Raw genomic sequence first — 18694 nt, 5'->3', positions numbered from 1 at the left:
AATCATTACAAATGTCTTTAAGGCATATTGTTAGCTATTCATGTTTTAAAATGAAAATTTAAAAATAAGTTAATTCAATTAATTTCTACTTTTTAATTAACAATAATTAATTTTCTCTCCTTCCTACATTCCTACCTTTCTCCTTCCCCCATCCAAATGAAACAGAAAAAAAAAACCTTGTAAGAAATATGCACTCAAGCAAAAAAACAACTTCCCACATTGACCTTGTCCAAAATGTCTGCCTCATTCTGCGTCTTGAATCTATCACTTCACTTTTAGGTGATGGATAGCATGTTTCATCATCAATCCTCCTCTAGTGTCATGGTTGGTAATTGTTGTAATCAGTCCTTGAATCTTTCAAATGTATTTGTTTTTACAATATTGTTATTGTATAAATTGTTGTCCTGGTTCTGCTTACTTCACCTGCATCAGATAATGAAAGTATTCCCAACTACTCAAAAGGAAGTTCTCTCATCTCCCTCCTGCCCAGAGAAAAGGAGGTATTGTCCATTAAATTCATACTCTAATCAAAAAGAACTTCCAGAGCAGCCAGGTGTTTTAGTGGATGGAAAGTCAATTCTGAAGTTGGGAGGTCCTGGGTTCAAATGTGGTCTCGGGGGGCAGGTGGGTGGTTCAGTGGATTGAGAATCAGGCCTCGAGATGGGAGGTCCTAGGTTTAAATCTGGCCTCAGACACTTCCCAGCTGTGTGAACCTGGGCAAGTCACTTGACTCCCATTGCCTAGCCCTTATCGCTCTTCTGCTTTGGAGCCAATACTCAGTATTGACTCCAAGATGGAAGGTAAGGGTTTAAAAAATGTGGTCTATACTTTCTTACTGTATGACTGGACAAATCACTTAACCCCAATTGCCTGGTTTATTGCCTGATTAACTCTTACTGTTCTTATGCCTTGGAACTAATCAATTCTAAGATGGAAGGTAAAGATTTTAAAAAAGTACTTCCTGTGCATTCTTTCATTGTAACTTCTTAAAATCATTACCATAATTTTAAGTAATTAGTTTTTGGTTTATTAAATACAGTTATAGATCACAATTATACATTTTTATTATTTAAACTATATCACAAAATTGTGTTTTGTTTTTTTCTTGAAGCAACACACCACCTGAATTATGCTCGGTTTTTTGGCGAATTTTAGCACACCAAGCTCAAAAGGTTATCCATCACTGTATTAGACTGTGAAAGACAGTAAATGGAAAGTTAAGAAGTTTGTATTTTATGACAAAGGCAACAGTGGCTATGGATAATAAACAACTGACTTTGGACAAGATCATATAATCTTGTAGAAGGAGAACTAACCCTGAATTAAGGAGATTTATATTAGTTACAGCTCTTCCCATGAATCCAGAAGTAGTTTTCCTCCTTGAGCCTCAGTCTCCCAACTACAAAATGGGAATGATATTAAGCAACCTCCTCAGACTCCAAGGATATGAGCAGGATAAAATGGAAACATGGGGTTTTGTAAGAGTACTTTTGAAGCAAAAGTCCCAATATGTAGAAAATACAAAGACCTCATACGTGTTGTCTTTTTCCTACAAATTCCTGAAAATGGTTTGGTTTGTGTTTTTTTTTTTTGGTAGAGGTGGGGGGAGGTTAGGAAGGGGGGAACCCTTAAAATAAGGAGCAATTAGTGAATATATAGTAAAAAGGGGAAGAAACGGAAGAAACAATGACTTACCTGAAACTATTATTATAGAAATAATATATTTAGGTGAAGATACCTCATAATCCAGCCTCAGATATTTATTAGCCACAGTTTCCTCATCTATAAAATTAGTTGGAGAAGGACATGGAAAACCATTCTAGTATCTTTGCCAAGAAAACCTCAAATGGGGCTCAAAGAGTCTGATGAAACAACTAAACAATTCTATAGCCATGACTTACCAAAGAGCAGACCAAAGTCTGCCTCGACACCAACATTATAATTTACATGGAGGTAGCCATGGGGCCATCAGCCTTTGGATTTTGCCATGCAGACACTGCAATGAGGTTTGGAAGAACCTTAGCTATCATCCAAGAGTGCAACCTTTACACAAAAGTAATCACCAATATAGCATACCCAACAAATGATTCCAGCCTCTTCTTGAAGACCTCACAGAAGGGGACACCCACCACCTCTTGAAATTCTCACTCATTCTTGATTCTGCCCTACTGGGACAAATAGAAAAAAAAATCATACTTCATACCCTTCTGTGATATGCCTTAAAATGTTGGATCACAACTATCATGACTCCCCTGAATCTTCTTTCTTCTGGGCTAACAATGCCTATAGTCTCCCCTCATATGACAAAGGTTCAGAATTCTTCACTATCCTACTTATCCTCCTTGAACATTCTCCAGCTAATCAATATGGTTCTTAAACCACAGTGCTCAGAAATGAAAACAATACTCCGAGAAAGGTCTGACAAGGGTCCACTACAGTAGGACTGTCATCTCCCTATTTCTGGAAACTAAGCCACTCTTCACATAACCCAAGGTCACATTACTTCTTTTGGCTGCCATATCACCCTGCTGTCACTTTTGTAGTCCAAAAGCCTCCTCCCACTTCTTTTTCAGAACAACTGCTATCCAGCTAGATCGTTTCCTGACCCCAGAGTAGTGATACTGTTTTTATACTCAAGTATAAGACTTTAATTTTATTCCTATTGAAGTTCATGTTAATAAATTGATTCCAATGATCTCAATTTGGGGATGCTGACTGTTATCCAGCATATTAGCTCTCATTATGCCCCCCACCCCAGTTTTGTGTCTTTGAAAAATTTGATCAGCATGCCATTTATACATTTATCCAAGTCATTGATAAAAATGTTAAGCAGTACATTGCCAAGCACAGATCCTTAAGGTACTCCACTAGAAACTGGTTGCCACACTGACATTGAACTATTAACTCCTCTTTGACCTATTCTATTCTTTTTTCAGTCCATTTTTTCTATTTGAAAAGTTTTATTTAATTAATTAATTTAGAATATTTTTTCATTCTATATTCTCCTACCCCTACCTGAGGCTCATGATGTAACAATGACTAGTCTTTAGGTCTGCCTATGTGTAGCATCTCTCCAGTTCAACCCAACTCAATCCAATAAGCATTCACTAAATGTCTGCCATGTACAAAGCTTTAGAGCTAAAATCTTTTGAATGCAATGGGTGCTGGGGAAGGATACAACATGTAAACAAATAACTGTGAATCTTTCATTCACCCAATTTGTGTCCCCAGTGCTTGTCATGTAATAGGCACATAATACTTATTGATTAATGAGTGGATTGATAAGCATATGTATGATAATTTGAGGAGGAGACAGAGAGAAATAACTATGGTGATTAGGAAAAGATCCCTGTAGTGCAAGACAAGTCATGTTGTCAGGCAAGAGGAAGCCAAAGCCAGTCTTGTGGCTGGTGCCCTTAGGTAGTAGAGATGTTGGTCTTCGGATGAGGGATTTCAGCTGAGGAATAGGAGTGTCCACTCAGTTTAGAATGTAGGACCATAGTCTAGTGATTCTTTGAAAAGTCACATTTATATAGTACTTTACAATTTGCAAAGCACTTTTCAATATGAACATGGTACAATGGAAAGAATCCTGGGTCTATCATCATAGAACTGGGTTTATCCTTCATATCTTATATCAGATACTAATCATGTGGCTCTGAACAAGTCACTTAATCTCTTATCCTCAGTTTTCTCATCTACAAAGGAGGATTTTTATTATTGTTTTATGATTATTATTACTTCCTCAGTGATTTGGGACAATTTACTCAACCTTTCAGGGTCTCAGTTTCCTCTTCTGTCAAATGAAGAGATTGGACCTCGTTAAATGTATAATTCTACGATCCTCAGTCCTGTGAAATAAGAAATATGAAAATACTGCCCCTACATTATAAAGAAAATTGAGTTTCCTAGATGTTAAATGATTCTCTGGTCATATTTCTAGGACATATCAGAGCATGGACCCAAACCTAGGTCTTCTAGCTACTGGTCCCCATAGTGTTCCCCTAACCCTCATGCTGACTCTTAAATTAAATGTGGCCCAAAGTAGATGGAAAATAGCAAATGGTTCTCTCTCTTCGTAAGGAAAAAATTACTAAAAATAAAAACCTACACCATGAAAACTGGCAAATATAAAAAATGGCAGCTATGACATGGAAAATGACAATTTTAGAGCAATTATAAACGCAAGGCAAAGTGCCATTAAAGTTAAAGCAATGTTATTAAAAGATGTGTTAATTTTCAGTTAAATTTTCTATAAAAGACCAATTAGTTTAAAAGGCTTGACAGCATTAACTATGAAACATAAGCTCTGGTAATTATACTTAAAAAAAAAAAAGGATGCTCCAGCACACCAGAGAACAGCCCCAAACATTTACACCCAACCAGAGCTGCCTCAGCCTTCAAAACTTGGGCTAGATGGCACTGCGGGCTCAAATATCCAAATTAGAATTTGCTTGTCATTTATACAATTGTTAGTGCTCCTTTCACTGTTCAGTGCTCTGCCTCCTTTCAGAAATCACAGAAAGAACAAATGCCAGTGCTAGGAGGGCCTTTAAAACCATCAGATCTAATGCTCTCATTTAACAAATGAAGGAAGCAGCCAAGAGAAGTTGTTACCTGCCCAAGGTCACACGCATAATAAATAGTAGGGTTCCTTCCATTGTACCTTTGCCTTCACAGGCAACAGAGTGGGTCCTAAGCAATTATAAGTGCTTACTATGTGCTAGAGGCAACATCGTGGAGTGACTTGGCCATTGTTGTTGTTAATCAGTGACTGATTCTTCATTGCTCCATTTGGGATTTTCTTGGCAAAAATACTTCAAAGGGTTGCCATTTCCTTCTCTAGCTAATTTTACAGATGATGAAACTGAGGCAAATGGGATTAAGTGACATGCCCAGGATCACACAGACAGGGAGCATCTAAAGCCAAATTGGAATTCAGGTCTCCCTAACTCCAGGCCCTCTATCCACTGCATTACCTAGCTGCCCCCAGTTGACCACAAATGAGTAGCTAAATATCCCAGTATTTTTAATACTCTAAACTTCATGGGAATTGCTATCTTCATTGATAGAGGAAGTGTTCACCTCTAAGAGTTCCTCATCCAGTATCAATGACATTTTCATTCTAGTCCTTTTCACTATGTGATGGAGATAAACAAGACAAAAAATGAAAGAATTATTGCCAACCGTAGCAGCTAGATGGCTCAGTGGATACTGCAATCCTGGAGATGGGAGGTCCTGGGTTCAAATTTGACTTCAGACACTTTATAGCTGTGTGTGACTTCAGACAAGTCACTTAACCTCCATTGCTTAGCCCTTACAATGTTCTGTCTTGGAACTAATCTACAGTCTTGATTCTAAGATGAAAGATAAGGACTTTTTAAAAGAAAGACATAAGACACGTGTTTTTAAAGTATTTTTATTCTGGGGGTAAACTAAGAAATTGGAGGGGAAGTTCAGGAAAGGCCTTTTGTAGGGGAAAGTACTCAAGCAAAGCACTGAAGGAAGCTTAGGGAATTCAATTGGCAGAATTGAAGAAGGAGAGCATTTGGCACAAGTCTGAAGGATAGAATGGGCTAAGTAAGGAAAACAGAATATGGAATATCCTCTTTTTTTAAACCCTTCCCTTCTGTCTTAGAATCAATATTATCCATTGGTTCTAAGGCAGAAGAGCAGCAAGGGCTAGGCAATGGGAGTTAAGCCTAGGGTCACACAGGTAGGAAATGTCTGGAACTAGACCTCTCATCTCTAGGATGGCTCTCTATCCACTTAGCCACCTACCCACCTCTGATGGAATATCTTTAGTGCGAAGTATCAAAAAGGCCATGTTAGCTGGAATATTGCAACATCCATGTACGTGAGAAATAATTCTGCAAAATCAGTGGAGAAAGAGAGATGGCAGCCAGTTTGTGAAGGACTTCCAGTGTCAAACAATGGTATTTCTATTTTGTCACAGAAACAGTAACAGGGAGCAGGGAGCAATTGAAAAGTCTAGAGCAGGGTCACAGACTGACCAGACGCAGGGTTCAGAAATATCAATTGAGTAGCAGTGTAGTAAGAGGTTAAAAAGTCTTCAGATCCACTCATGGGTCTCTGCAGAGCAACATTCCCCCAAACAAGATAGCAACAACAACAATGGCAGCACCAGACAGAAGGCACACGGATAGACAAATGCCTTTCCCTCTTGACACCCTAGTTACCTTCTAAGGTCCTTTCCAGCTCTTAATCTATGACTCTATGCTCATAACTGGGCCCAAGATTGTATGGACTTTATTGGCTGACTCTTATTTGGCTTGTAGTCCTCTCAGATCCCTAGATCTTTTTTCAGAAAAATTGCCATCTATTCATGCCTCTTCCCATCTTGTACTTGGATAGTTAAAATTTTGAACTCAAGCATAAGACTTCACATTTGTCTTTATTAGATTTCATATTATTTTATTTGGTCCAATGATTTGGTCTGTTGGAATATTTGTGAATTCCAGCAATGACATGAGATACTTCTGTAATCTCTCCAGTGGTACATAATTTGGAAACTTGAGAAACACACCATTCTATGACTTTATCCGAGACATTGATAACAAGGCTAAAGCAACACATGGTCAAGCAAAGAACCTTGGGGCACCTAGAAACCATTTTCCCTGAAGCCTTCATGGTTTTTCTTCATTCACTAAATAAGAGCTATATGGAATAGTGTTCTAACATCATTGAGCCTACATTGAGCCTCCAAATTTTCCATAAGAATAATACAAGTGATTTTATCAGTTGTTTTACTCTAATCTAGGCAAATCATATCCATCTTTTTCTCCTTATCTACCATCTTAGTAACTTTGTCAAAAAAGGAAACAAATCTGGAATGATCCTATTAGAAAAGACTTTTTCATATCTCTTGTGACCTAGAATGAACAGAGCTAATCATCAAAAAGAAAGGGAAGGGAAGCGAATAAGCGAATTTAGCCCCTATGTGCCAAGCACTATATTTAGCATTTTAAAAATATTATCTTTATAATTATCTTGTAAGAGGCCATTAAGTAGCTCAATAGATGAGAGTACCAGACCTGGAGTCAGGAGGTCCCAGGTTCAACTCTGGTCTCAGATGCTTCCTAGCTTTGTGAACCTGGGCAAGTCATTTGTCCCCTATTGCCTAGCCTTTGGCACTCTTCTGTCGTAGAACTGATACTAAGACAAAAGATAAGGGTTTAGAAAAAGACTAATGGTAATACTTATCTCTTTAGTAATGAAAGCTAGAACTTATACTTTAAAGTTTTCAAAGTGACATGTGTATATATTTCTTTATATGTAATTTCGTTTGATTCTCACAACAATTCTATGAGTTCAGTTTGGCTGCTATTAAATGGAAGAGAGAACTAAGACTGAGAAAGGTTAACAAACTTGTCTAGGATCTCATGACTAGTAAGTATTTGAGTCAAGATTCAAACTCAAATCTTCTAGGCAATATACTCTGCCACCTCGATGCCTCTAAGTTGAGAATCATCTCTTTTGCTGTTGTTGGAATGTAAGCAAAGCAGGAAATGCAGTTCCTGATGCATGTTTGTACTAGTGATGAGGTTGTAAGGAGTGGGACACACCAGCTATCAACCTGCAATCAAGCTTCACATTTTATCATTTCTGTATTGTTCTAAATAGATGGGACCATTCCTCATAGCCTTGTCATCACCCACAAAGAGACTGAACTTTTCTAATAATGCTTTAAAACATTTTCACTGGGTAGCCTTCTTGGGGCATCAGTAAACAAAGCAGGAGATGAAATTAGGCACCTAACCCATGCTTGTAATAGCATGGTAGCATAGTTGTACTAGTGTCCTATTGTGTAAATAGTGATGGCGTTGTGAAGAATGGGACACTCTAGCTCTCACCATGCTTGCCCCACCATGTTTTAAATTTCATCTTTTATCATTTATGGGTTGTCCTAAATAGAATGGACCATTCCTTTCACTTTATTTGCATCTATAAAGAGACCTGGCTAAAGAGAAGACCCAAACTGCACTCTTCACCCACCTGAGTCACTGACGGGGTTTCTTTGTGCTTGATTATTTGGGAACCCCCAGTAGAGAGATGTTGTGTAGACAAGTATGGACCATTAACTTTAATTATGACTCCAATTTGCATAGTGCATAAGATTCATGAAGCACTTTCCTCCCAATAGCCCTGAAGGAGGGATGGGGAGGTACCATTATAACCATTTTGTAAAGGAAATCACCAAAGGAAAGTCAGAGATGGTTAAGGGGACTTACCACTGCCATATATAGCAAGTAACAAAGCAAGTTGACATTTGAACCTCAGTCTCTTGAGTCGGAGGCAAATACCTTTCCCTCTCTATACACCATTTTGCCTCTTCAAAACCCAACATTTTCCACCCATCGCAATGCTACTCATGCGAAATGCACCTGGTTGAAGAGACACAATTGAGTTTTAGAACCAGCCTGGGATGTAAAGTATGTGTCACTGTTGAAAAACATGAGCAGCATAAGAGTTGGTCGTGAAACTCTGGAGTAATTTACTCTGAAATGCTGCCTTTTCATAGTCAGTTGGGACAGCATTGTTCTCTGTGACGATACATGATTTCATAACCAGCTCATTTCAACTATTGATTCCAGGATAGGGCTGAGCACACAGTAGGCACCTGATACAGATTGTTGACTGATCAGCTGAAAAGATGAGACCATTTTACAGTAATATATTTCAACACTGACAGAGGGTGAAAAAACAATTGAGGTCAAGTCCTAAAGGTGTCACAAAAATGAATCTTACATTTTGACAAGGAAAAAACTCTTTTGCAGTTAATTTTAAGGGAGTGTCAAGAAGCCATAGAATTTTTCTACTAAGCAAGGTGCTTTCCATTCTCCACAAGAAAAACTAAAGCACAGACATGTTCAGTGATTTGTTGATGGTCACAAAACTAATTCTGGCAGAGATGGGACTAAAACTCTTGCCTCGATTCTGGCCTTGTACCTTCTTTGCCAGGCAATGGGACTAAGGAATTATCCCTCAAGAAACATCTCTTAAGACAATTCTACCATTGCCCTTTCTGGAAAATATCTTTTGTCTTGTCTTCTTCCTCAATTCAACTCCCTCAAGCCAGTTACAAGGAGACAGTACAATAAAGGGGAAAAGAAACCTGAACTTGGGAATCAGGAGAATTGGATTTTCTCTCTCTTTTAAAACCCTAGCTTTATATCTTAGTATCAATTCTGAGACAGAAGAGGGGCAAGGGCTAGGCATTTGGGGTTAAGTGACTTGCTTAGATTTACATCGCTAGGAAGTGTCTGAGGCCAGATTTGAACCCAGGGCCTCTTGTCTCCAGGCCTGGTGCTCTATCACCTATGCTATCTAGATGTCCCTAAGAACTGGGTCCCAATCCTGACCCTTAAAGTAACTATCTTTGTGATTTATCTCAAGCCACTTCACTTTATACTCTGTAACTCACTTTCCTCACTTGAAAAATTGCAGGTTTAGATTAAATTATCTTTGAAGTCCAACCAAATGCTGCTATTCTGTTATAGAAATCTTATCAATGCAAGAGATGGTTTAACATATTTGATTTCAAATACTTCTTTGGTCCCCTTTCACACTGGACTATGTCACTTTAACCAAGCTTGAAAGGCATTCATTTGGCATGAAATTAATTTTTAAATGCTCATTGTTTTCCTCACAGACCAGTGATTTTATGGATTTTGGCAAAGCATCAGTGTAGAGGAAGCCTTCCTTAATAAGCCACACTTAGCCTAGACCCTAGAGGTTTTAAAAGGAAACAGCAGGATCCCAGCTCATCATAAATTTATCTGGCACAGATTCAGAGAATTTAAATTGATACACACGTCTATGTCTGAACATTAGCAGAACATGTCCTAAATTGTTTACCACATGGCCTCAGGATGGCTCCCAAAGGCCTGGCCCACTGACACGTCATAACATCAGCAGAGTATACCAGTCATTCTCTCTCTGGTGCCTTGGTGGCCAGTCACTAGAGGTAGCCCGGTCTTCTCAACCTCTAATCTGGGGGAAATGGAGCCTTCAGAGCTCAAGCAAAGCTCCTCCATAGAGTCTGAGTGTTATAATTCCATTTCCTTAAGCTCCTTGTTAGCCAAGAAGGGAAAAGAAACAGAGGCTGTCCTTGCCTTGCCACTAACACCAATTATGGGAAACATAAATCATTCAAATTTTAGTTCTTTAATAAAAATCTGCCTGAATGGGTCTTTAAAAGGAAGACTCTCGTGTTGGAGCCTAATGGGATAGAAGGGAATAGAGTAATTGGAGGCTGCTGTCTTTTCACTTCTAACATAAAATTATTTGAAGAGACAGGCCAGAACTTTGAACAGGAAAAACCCAGAAAAGTTGTAATTTGAATGTCTGCTGTTGTGACTTTAATGGTGTTTTTGCTTAAGGAGAGTTTCTTTCATGTCCCCAGACGTACTTCAATGACAATATCCTTACCCTGATCCGGACGCTGGTCACAGGAGGAGCAACTCCAGAGCTGGAAGCCCTGCTTGCTGAAGAAAATTCCTTACGAGGTGGCTACAGCACCCCCCAGACATTGGCCAATAGGGATCGATGTCGAGTCGCACAGTTAGCCCTGCTGGATGGGCCTTTTGCAGATTTAGGGGTGAGCTTCTGAGGATTGGGTAAAACTGACTCCCCTGTTTGGTAATACCTTGGTTTTGCCATCACATTTTAATGAAACAATACCAGATGTTTCATTTTTCCTTCCCTATACCATCTATCCAGCCTCCTCTACCTGGTCAACGATCTGTCTATTCAAGATCTTTTTCTATAAGATAGGTAGTTCCTGATTGGCATTTCTGGAAATCTCATTAAATGCTTCTATTGTTCATCCCCTGACTATTAGCTGGCCTCAGTTAGCCTTCCTCTGACCAGGCAAGTCCTTGGGTCAGTGTTGACAAAGACTAATTGCAAAATCCCAGGTGCCAGTCTGGGCATTTAAGTTGAAGTCAATAACTGCCAATTTATAGATCCCGTAGGAAGATAAAATCGCAGATGCAGAATTGGAAGGGCTTCTAGACTAGGGAATATGGGTCTTAAAAGAGGCAGGATTTGAATCCCACTCTCTTTGAGCCCTTTTTTCCAATGGCCATTACAAACTCTTCTTGTATCTCCATTGATCCATCTACAACTTTCCCAGAAGAGGAGCATACATATTATTATCCTCCATTTAAAAGTAAGGAAACTAAGTCTGAAAGACCAAAAAAAAAAAGTCCTGATCCATGTTCCCACACTAGTCAATGGAGGAGCCCAGTCTCAAAGCCGAGTCTTCAGAGTTCCATCCCAGCATTCTTTCTTTCCACTGTATCTTGCCATCTCAGACAACATTTGGTGCCATCAGCCATTTTCTTATGTGATTCCATAATCAAATAGTGATGGTGCAAGTAGAATAAAATACTGTGCTGGGCAAGCACATCCCCCCAAACCCCCCATCCCCAGTTAAAGCTCTGGATTAGCACCAACTATAAGAGGTCTTCTAGCTGCTTATAAGAATCCACAGAATTCACCATTTCATTTCATCGCAATTGGATTTGTTTTCATGTCCCATGTTGGCCAAATGATGGTTGTGTTCACTGTCCCAGTCAGGTGGAAGGCAATTGTGAAATGATCAGAGCTGTGATTGTCAGTAATTCAGCATTCAGACCTAGGCTCTTGGGAGACACACTTCCTCCTATCCTCTCCCTGCTGTTGCTGAGGAGCTCTGCAAATTGTGCTTTTCACACAGTCCTTACCTGCAAGTGAGTGTCACCCTCATGCTTGGTGGCATCTCTCCTTCTTACTGGGGTTTTAATTATCACCAGGGCAAGTTTTGACAACACCGTCAAATCAAGCAAAACACAGCACAGTGGGTCCTTGAGCACCAGAGCAAAGTGTAATCACTCTTTAGAAGAGACCACATTTCTCCTCTTCTCCTGAGTGAAAGCTCTCAGTCCCCAAAGCTTTCTGTTTCCAATTAAAATCAGACTCATTTGCTCTTCTCCCAAGTTCAGCCAGGCCTGCTCAGGTGAAGTTGTTGAGGAACAACCCCACTTGTGCCCATCATTGCTTTTCCAGGAGATTGTCGCAAGTAGCTAGAAACTGTTAACCAAGGTGACTGTCCCACTGGCAGCAATGTTCCATCAGTAGTCATATCCTCCTCCAATATAGGATTCTTTAATATGGATTTTTTCCTCATTGTTCTCTATTCTCAGAGAAATAAAAATCAGATATATATGCATATATATTATGTATATATTTATAAATAATTATATATGTATGAATAATTTTTCCCCTTTTCCTATGTTATCTCCCAGGATGGTGGTTGTTATGGTGATCTATTCTGTAAAGCCCTGAAGACCTATAATATGCTCTGCTTTGGAATTTACCGGCTGAGAGATGCCCTTTTAGGTCCAGCGAGCTCCTGCACCAAACGGTGAGTGTTTTCTGCTGTTGCACCCAGGCATGGAGCAGTTGATGCCCACTCAAGTCAATGAGGGGGTCCATCCCACTCCCCAACCAAATCAGTAGTGGTATATTAAAAGACTTGGTTTAATATAATTATCTGAGGCTGAGGTATGGAGAGAAGGAAACCCCATTAAGGACAATGCTTATAGTGCCCTATGAGCTATGAGGGAAGAGAAATACCGGCATATGTACATATCTATAAAACCGTAGCCCAGATCTCTCCAGCTATGTTGGCATTTCTATAACCCTGGTTATGTATTTTATGTATTCATAGACCAAGCACCTGCTTATTCAATACATTTTTATTTGTATCTTTTACCTTGACATAGCCTAATTTCGCTCTGTATCTCTTCCCATCTCATTTATACTTCAGAAAAAAGGGGGGAAATTCAATTATTTGGATATTTGGCATGGTATGGTGTCTTTTCTACTCTGTTAAAAGTTCATGGGTTCATAGATTTAGTGTTGGAAGGGAATTTAGAGTTCCTCTAGTCAGACCCCTTCATTTTATGGAGGAGGAGGAAGAGGAGGAGGAGGAGGAAGAGGAGAAGGAGGAGGAGGAAAGAGAGGTCAGAGGGACTAAATAATTTGCTCAAAGTCACCTGGCTACTAAGTGGCAGAGGAGATTCCAGACTCAGGTTGCATGACTTCCAAATTCTTTCCATTGTACCAAAATACACTCAGGGAATGGGATTCTTTAGCCATTTGGAATCGCCAATGAAGTTTAGTTTCAGGATCTGAGCATAATGTTGAAAGAATTGGATCCTTTGTCATGTCCTCAATAGGGATGGATCAGGGCTATCTGAGGATTTGTAGTTGACTTGGGTATACCAGGTATAGTTAAGATCACATGATTTTTAAGATGACAAAAACCTTCCTCCAGAATTAAAGCTAAGGTTTGTCTTCTTGTCAAATTGTGAACACACAGGACGGGTATAGAAAAATGGGTTTTGTTTCACTTTTGTTGTTCCGTTGTTTTTAGTCATGTCAGTGCCTTCATGACCCCACTAGGGCTTTTCTTGGCAGAGTGGATCTTCATTTTCTTCTCCAGCTCATTTTATAGATGAGAAAACTGAAGCAAGTAGGGTTAAGTGACTTGCCCAGGATCACATAGCTAGTAGGTGTCTAATTTGTGTAACTAACTATAGGGGAAAGGGACCTATAAGGCACAAAGAAATAGTCTGGGAATGTGCTGCTCAAGAAACAAGAGATGAGTCAGCAGACCATATAAGCACCACATTATTTTCCCATATTCCACACTTTGCTTCTATGCATGAACTGAATATCCAAAACTTAAGAGGGAGTCTGTTTAGGGAAATCAAAATTTTAAAAGTTTAGAAAATTAGCTTTCATGGAGAAAGGAGATTAGATGTGTTTATTTCTTGATGACATTTTTTAAATTTGAATATATTTTATTTTCCCAGTTACATGTAATAATAATGAAGATATCCAATTAATGGATTAAAAGTACATTTCAAAGATAGTGCCTAGAGTTAGGAATTAAAAAAAAAAAAAGCAAAACCAGTTTCTGCCCCCAAGAAACTTACATTCTAAAAGAGAGACATCAATATATAGAGATAACTAGAAAGTAGACAGAAGGTAGTCTATCCATCTAGTCTTTCTAGAGATAGGACTTTTCTGTTAGCTAAAGAAGAGAGGGTCCAACACTTCTTATAATTCTTGATTCCTTGAAACCCCCTTTCTCGTTTCTTTTCCAGATACGTCATCACCAACCCTCCATATGAGTTTGAGCTCCTGCCATCCGACCTGATCTTTTGTTCCATGCAATTTGACCACAATGCTGGTCAGTCGAGGATTTGCCTCTCTCATTCCTCTTACTCTTCCCAGTCCTCCAGCAAGAAAAGTTCCTCTGTTCACTCCATCCCCGCCACAACAAATCGGCTGAACCGCGCCAAGACCAGGGACACTCGGGACAAACAGAAGTATGTGGAGGGAAGACTTTAATATGTATATCCACTCCCACCGTGTGTGAAACTGTATCTGCCACTCATTCCCCCCAGTTGGTGTTCCCAACAGTAACTTTTCCTTGTCCTTCCCCTCCCAGTTTTCTCTCCCTTTTTATATACATACTTTGCATATGTATGATAGTGTGCATGTGACTGTCAATTTTATTTTACCACCATAAAACCCTTAAGCACAACAGCAAGTAAGCAGACAGACGGACCAAAAGTTATTTATGAGTCTAGGGGGAAAAAAAATCATAGGCATGCTAAAAACATAAATAACTCACTGCAGAAATGATTCTACAGATTAGTGGAGAGAGGCTATTCAATGGGAACACTCCTTAGCAAAGGCAGAGCTATATGGAGGAAGTTCTAGAATACAGAAGTGCTGATGCATCAGGGTGCTTTGGGTATATATATATATATATATATATTTTTATACTCACAAGAAGTCAGAACACTTATTTGAAACAAGCCAAAACAAAACAAAACAAAACAAAAAAACATGAAAACCCAACAACTGGTAAGCTAGTGATTGTCTCTGCTCTCCCAGCTAAAATGTTGTGAAGCATTTGAAAGGCGGACCCTCTTTGTTGGATTGATTATTCCTAAGCACCTGTGTCCAGCCAACAAACTCACATCAGGGATTCCTCTTTTAAGGCCTTTCTGCTCCATGATCTTCTTTGGGAAAGTATTTTATCCTCGTTGTTTTTTTAAAGAAACAATAACAGTATTCCATTCGTGGAGACAGCCAACTCTAGTCATTTAATTTAAGTAAAAAGGGGTCTAATTGCATATTGAATTGTTAGTCTGTCTCAGTGTACTGCCACATAGAAAACTGTTTTTTTTTTCTTTTCCTTTTGACATTTGGGATGAAAAGCCATATGTATCATAAATATCAGATGTAAGTCATTAAAAACTGCCTTCCTGGGACTTTTACATCTTTTCAAAGGTGAATCACTCACCTTATGTACAGAATAAATAACGCTCAGAAAAGAGCAAGTATTTTTCCACATATCCTCAGGGGATCTTCACCCACAACCCCCCCACCATGGTTGATTTGTGTAGGCCCTGATCCCTGGTACCGTGTGGGTCTGATGCAAAGAGACAGCCAAGGAAGATAAAACAAGAGACAGATAATATTTTTCTAGGTCGCAGTGTGCGAAAGTAAATCAGAATATGCCATCGAGGTGGCAGCCTGTCCATATCCTTGAGGAGCCATGACCGCGGCAGCATCGTCCTCAGCCGTCCAAGGGAAGCAAAGGGGTGCAAATTCCTGGCCTCAGTTTCTTTTTAACGGAGCAGAAATCCTCTTTGTGTCTTGGCTCATCCAGAAAGAGTCCCATGAGCCAAGGGAAAAGGAAGGAGGGGAAAAATCACTTACAGACCTAGTCAGGGAGGGACACAGCAGGTCAAACACTTTTGGTGCATCCCCTTTTTTTTACAGTAGTTAGAAGAAGAAGGAAAAAAAAAAAGACTTAGAAACTGCCTTTCCCCAGCAAAATGCAGAAGTCAGTAGTCTTTAGACAGACTATTCACATGCTAGTTACAGAAATGCTTCCTAAACATCAGCTTACTCCACTGTAGCCTCCCTCTGGCATCTTCTGAGATTGAATACCTAGTGGGAAGAGACTGGTGTGGCGATGAGGAAAGCATGTTTTGGGTTGTTTTGGGATTGTTTTGGGGTTTTTTCCCCAATGCTCTTAGATGGGCATTGGGGAGAAGGGGTGGGGGTGAGAGACTTGGGGGTGGGGAAATGAGAAGAATGCCACAGCTCTACCAGCTTGGAAGAGGTTTTTATGATTAATTTTCAGAGTATCGGCTTTTGGTCCCCTACTCTCCCAAGCATGATATATATATATATATATATATAGAATATATATATATAGAATATATAATTTTTTTTTGGCAATTTGCTTGCTGTGTGAATGGACAAGCACTTTTACTGACAAACCTGGTGAGGCTTTGCCAGCAGGTACCTCTCTAGAGCCCTACCAGCACCAGGGTATAGGGGCAGCACAGGGTTCAAAACAATCATGGGTGGGGGTGGGGGGAGTAATCACCTGCATATATTAAGATGGGTTAGAAACCCTGTGAGTAGAAGGTATTCTCCAATTATTTTTGTCCAAATATATATTGAGATATATATAATATTCTCTATAACTATATATAACTCTGTATACACTCGTTCTGGATCATGAAAAAATTTTTCATGCATCCTTTGCAAAGGAGGTTATAAAGTTACGCCCTCAGAACATTTATAACTACAAGGATGTGCCAGTTAAAGTGCTCAACAGGAAATATGACAGTTTAAAAGCATTGTAAAACTTACAGAGCTTACTTCTCTCTCTAAAGTGCGACAAGGATGAATAGAATGGGCCAAGGTATGATAATTAATGGTTCTGCATGACCTAGCCTCTGCTGTGGGTTTTCTTCTATAACGCTGTCCTTGTGAAAACTTGTGAAATTAAAAAAAAAATGACAACAACAAACAAAAAAAAAGGAGTTACAAACTTTATTTGGTTATCGCTTTGTTTATTTTATTATTTGTTTGTGTGTGGTTTTATTTCTCTTTGCTTCCTCCTCTACCCTCCTTCCTCTGTTCCTTCCCTCGTTCCCCCCATCTCCTAAGTCGCCAAGAGCCCCAAAGCTGTACTTTTGCTGCTGCTGCTGCTGCTGCTGTTATTGCTGCTGCTGCTCTTAGATTCCCCCCCACCCCACCCCCACCACCCATCTCTCCCCTCCCCAGGATGGTTTGATTGTTGTTCTTGGGATTTGGGTGTTTTTCTTGGGTGATTATTCACCTTTCTCTCCAGCTTGCCTTTAATCTGCACGTGTCCTCACTGTCCTCACTTGGTACCTTGCTCAAAGTCCAGTCATTTCCCTCTCATGAGACCCTGCTTCACTCAGCCCTCTTCTCCCCACCCCATCCTCCCCATCATCAGTCTGTCCACATCTTTGAACATCTCTGTTTATCTTGGCAACAGCTACTGAATCAAGTCATGATGCCAGTTGATAAACCTTTTTTTGGAAAACATGTGCAGCTTTTCCATCTGGCCAACCTGCTTTTCTGTTAACTTTTTCTTCCTTTTTTTTTCCCTTTAAACTATTTGGAAGCAGGAGAAATGATTATGAATGACCAAAAGGAATGTTCACATGTGTACTAGTTTGCTGTGCCCTCTCTCTAGAAGTGATCTGACTAGCCGTATAATAAGACGTTGGTCCACTCTCAATTATTTAGACACCAGTTACTTGGTTTGGGCATTAAATACACACTTCTCTCCTGCCTTTTCACCGTGTTGCTGCCCATGATGATTGCTGATCAGAGGCTGGGTACACACAAGGTGGGGGGGGGGGTAATTCAATTTCAAAACAACAATAACAACAGCAATGACAGCAGCAATGTGGCTCTTAGCAGATCTAATATGGTTTGATGGAGATGGAGATGGAGCGGGAACTCTGCTCGAGTTGGGATTTAGGAATTATCTGTACATTTCATTAAACCTGTGAGCTAACCTGGTTCTCCATTAACACAGATAATTGAGAGTTGACTCTATTTGTATAATGGTGTGTTCAGTGTTGCTGATGGAAGGGAATTCAATTCAACCAACATAAATTAAGCACAATTTTATTTACTGAGGAGTCCTACTAAAACAGCGAGTTAATTGCAGCAGAGTATGCCTTCCATGAGCCAATAATGTCCTCTCTACCCCTCCTTGCTCTCCTCCCCCCAGTAGTATTTGTACATTCCTCTTTCAGGGATGTATTAGTCTACTCAGGGAAAGGAGCACACATGCCTTGTACCTTCTCATACTCATTTCAAAAACAAAACAGAACAACAACAGAAAAAATAATATATATATAAGCAAAAAAACAAATAAGGATCTAAGGGCAGAGAGCCCCAAACTTATTTTGAAAATAAGAAAACAGAGCCTTTCAAAGGGAAACATATTAGAAGCTCACTTAATCATTTCTTCTAGTGTAACATAAAAGAAACTCTTTAACTCATTTTTTTTTGCTTTGACTTTGAAAAGAGGCCATCAAATGATTTGATGGGATACAAGGTACTGTGAAACCCTGTTCATTCTAAAATACAAATGACTTGATTAAATCACTGTTTTTTACTGATGGGAGGATGAAGTTGAGATTTGGGGATTATCTATGTTCCCCAATAGGGGTGTACACATCTAGGTGTATAAGAAAAAAGTTCCTTATTTCAAAAAAAATAAGTTTGCATGAACCTAGAGACTTCTTCAGAAAATGGGTGG

At 39.5% G+C, this 18694-nt stretch overlaps 1 protein-coding gene across 32 annotated transcripts in view; it reads left to right on the top strand.

Moving 5' to 3' along the window:
• The window catches only part of KCNMA1 (potassium calcium-activated channel subfamily M alpha 1), a 936156-nt gene that overhangs the window by 901910 nt on the left and 15552 nt on the right, over positions 1-18694 (top strand). For 18 of the 32 annotated variants that reach the window (XM_056819916.1, XM_056819953.1, XM_056819999.1 and 15 more), the window contains 4 exons: positions 10427-10621; positions 12312-12430; positions 14181-14405; positions 16782-16810. In XM_056819916.1, the coding sequence (XP_056675894.1) occupies positions 10427-10621; positions 12312-12430; positions 14181-14405; positions 16782-16810 (568 nt within the window). Of the gene's footprint in view, positions 1-10426; positions 10622-12311; positions 12431-14180; positions 16945-18694 lie in introns of those variants that run through there. The other 14 variants (XM_056819947.1, XM_056819943.1, XM_056819989.1 and 11 more) reach the window with 2 other exon arrangements.

This window comes from Monodelphis domestica, chromosome 1, assembly GCF_027887165.1.
Source record: "Monodelphis domestica isolate mMonDom1 chromosome 1, mMonDom1.pri, whole genome shotgun sequence".
Classification (NCBI taxonomy): Eukaryota; Metazoa; Chordata; class Mammalia; order Didelphimorphia; family Didelphidae; genus Monodelphis; species Monodelphis domestica.
The sequence above is the reverse complement of the archived record's forward strand: the minus strand, read 5'-3'. Positions and strand labels throughout refer to the sequence as shown.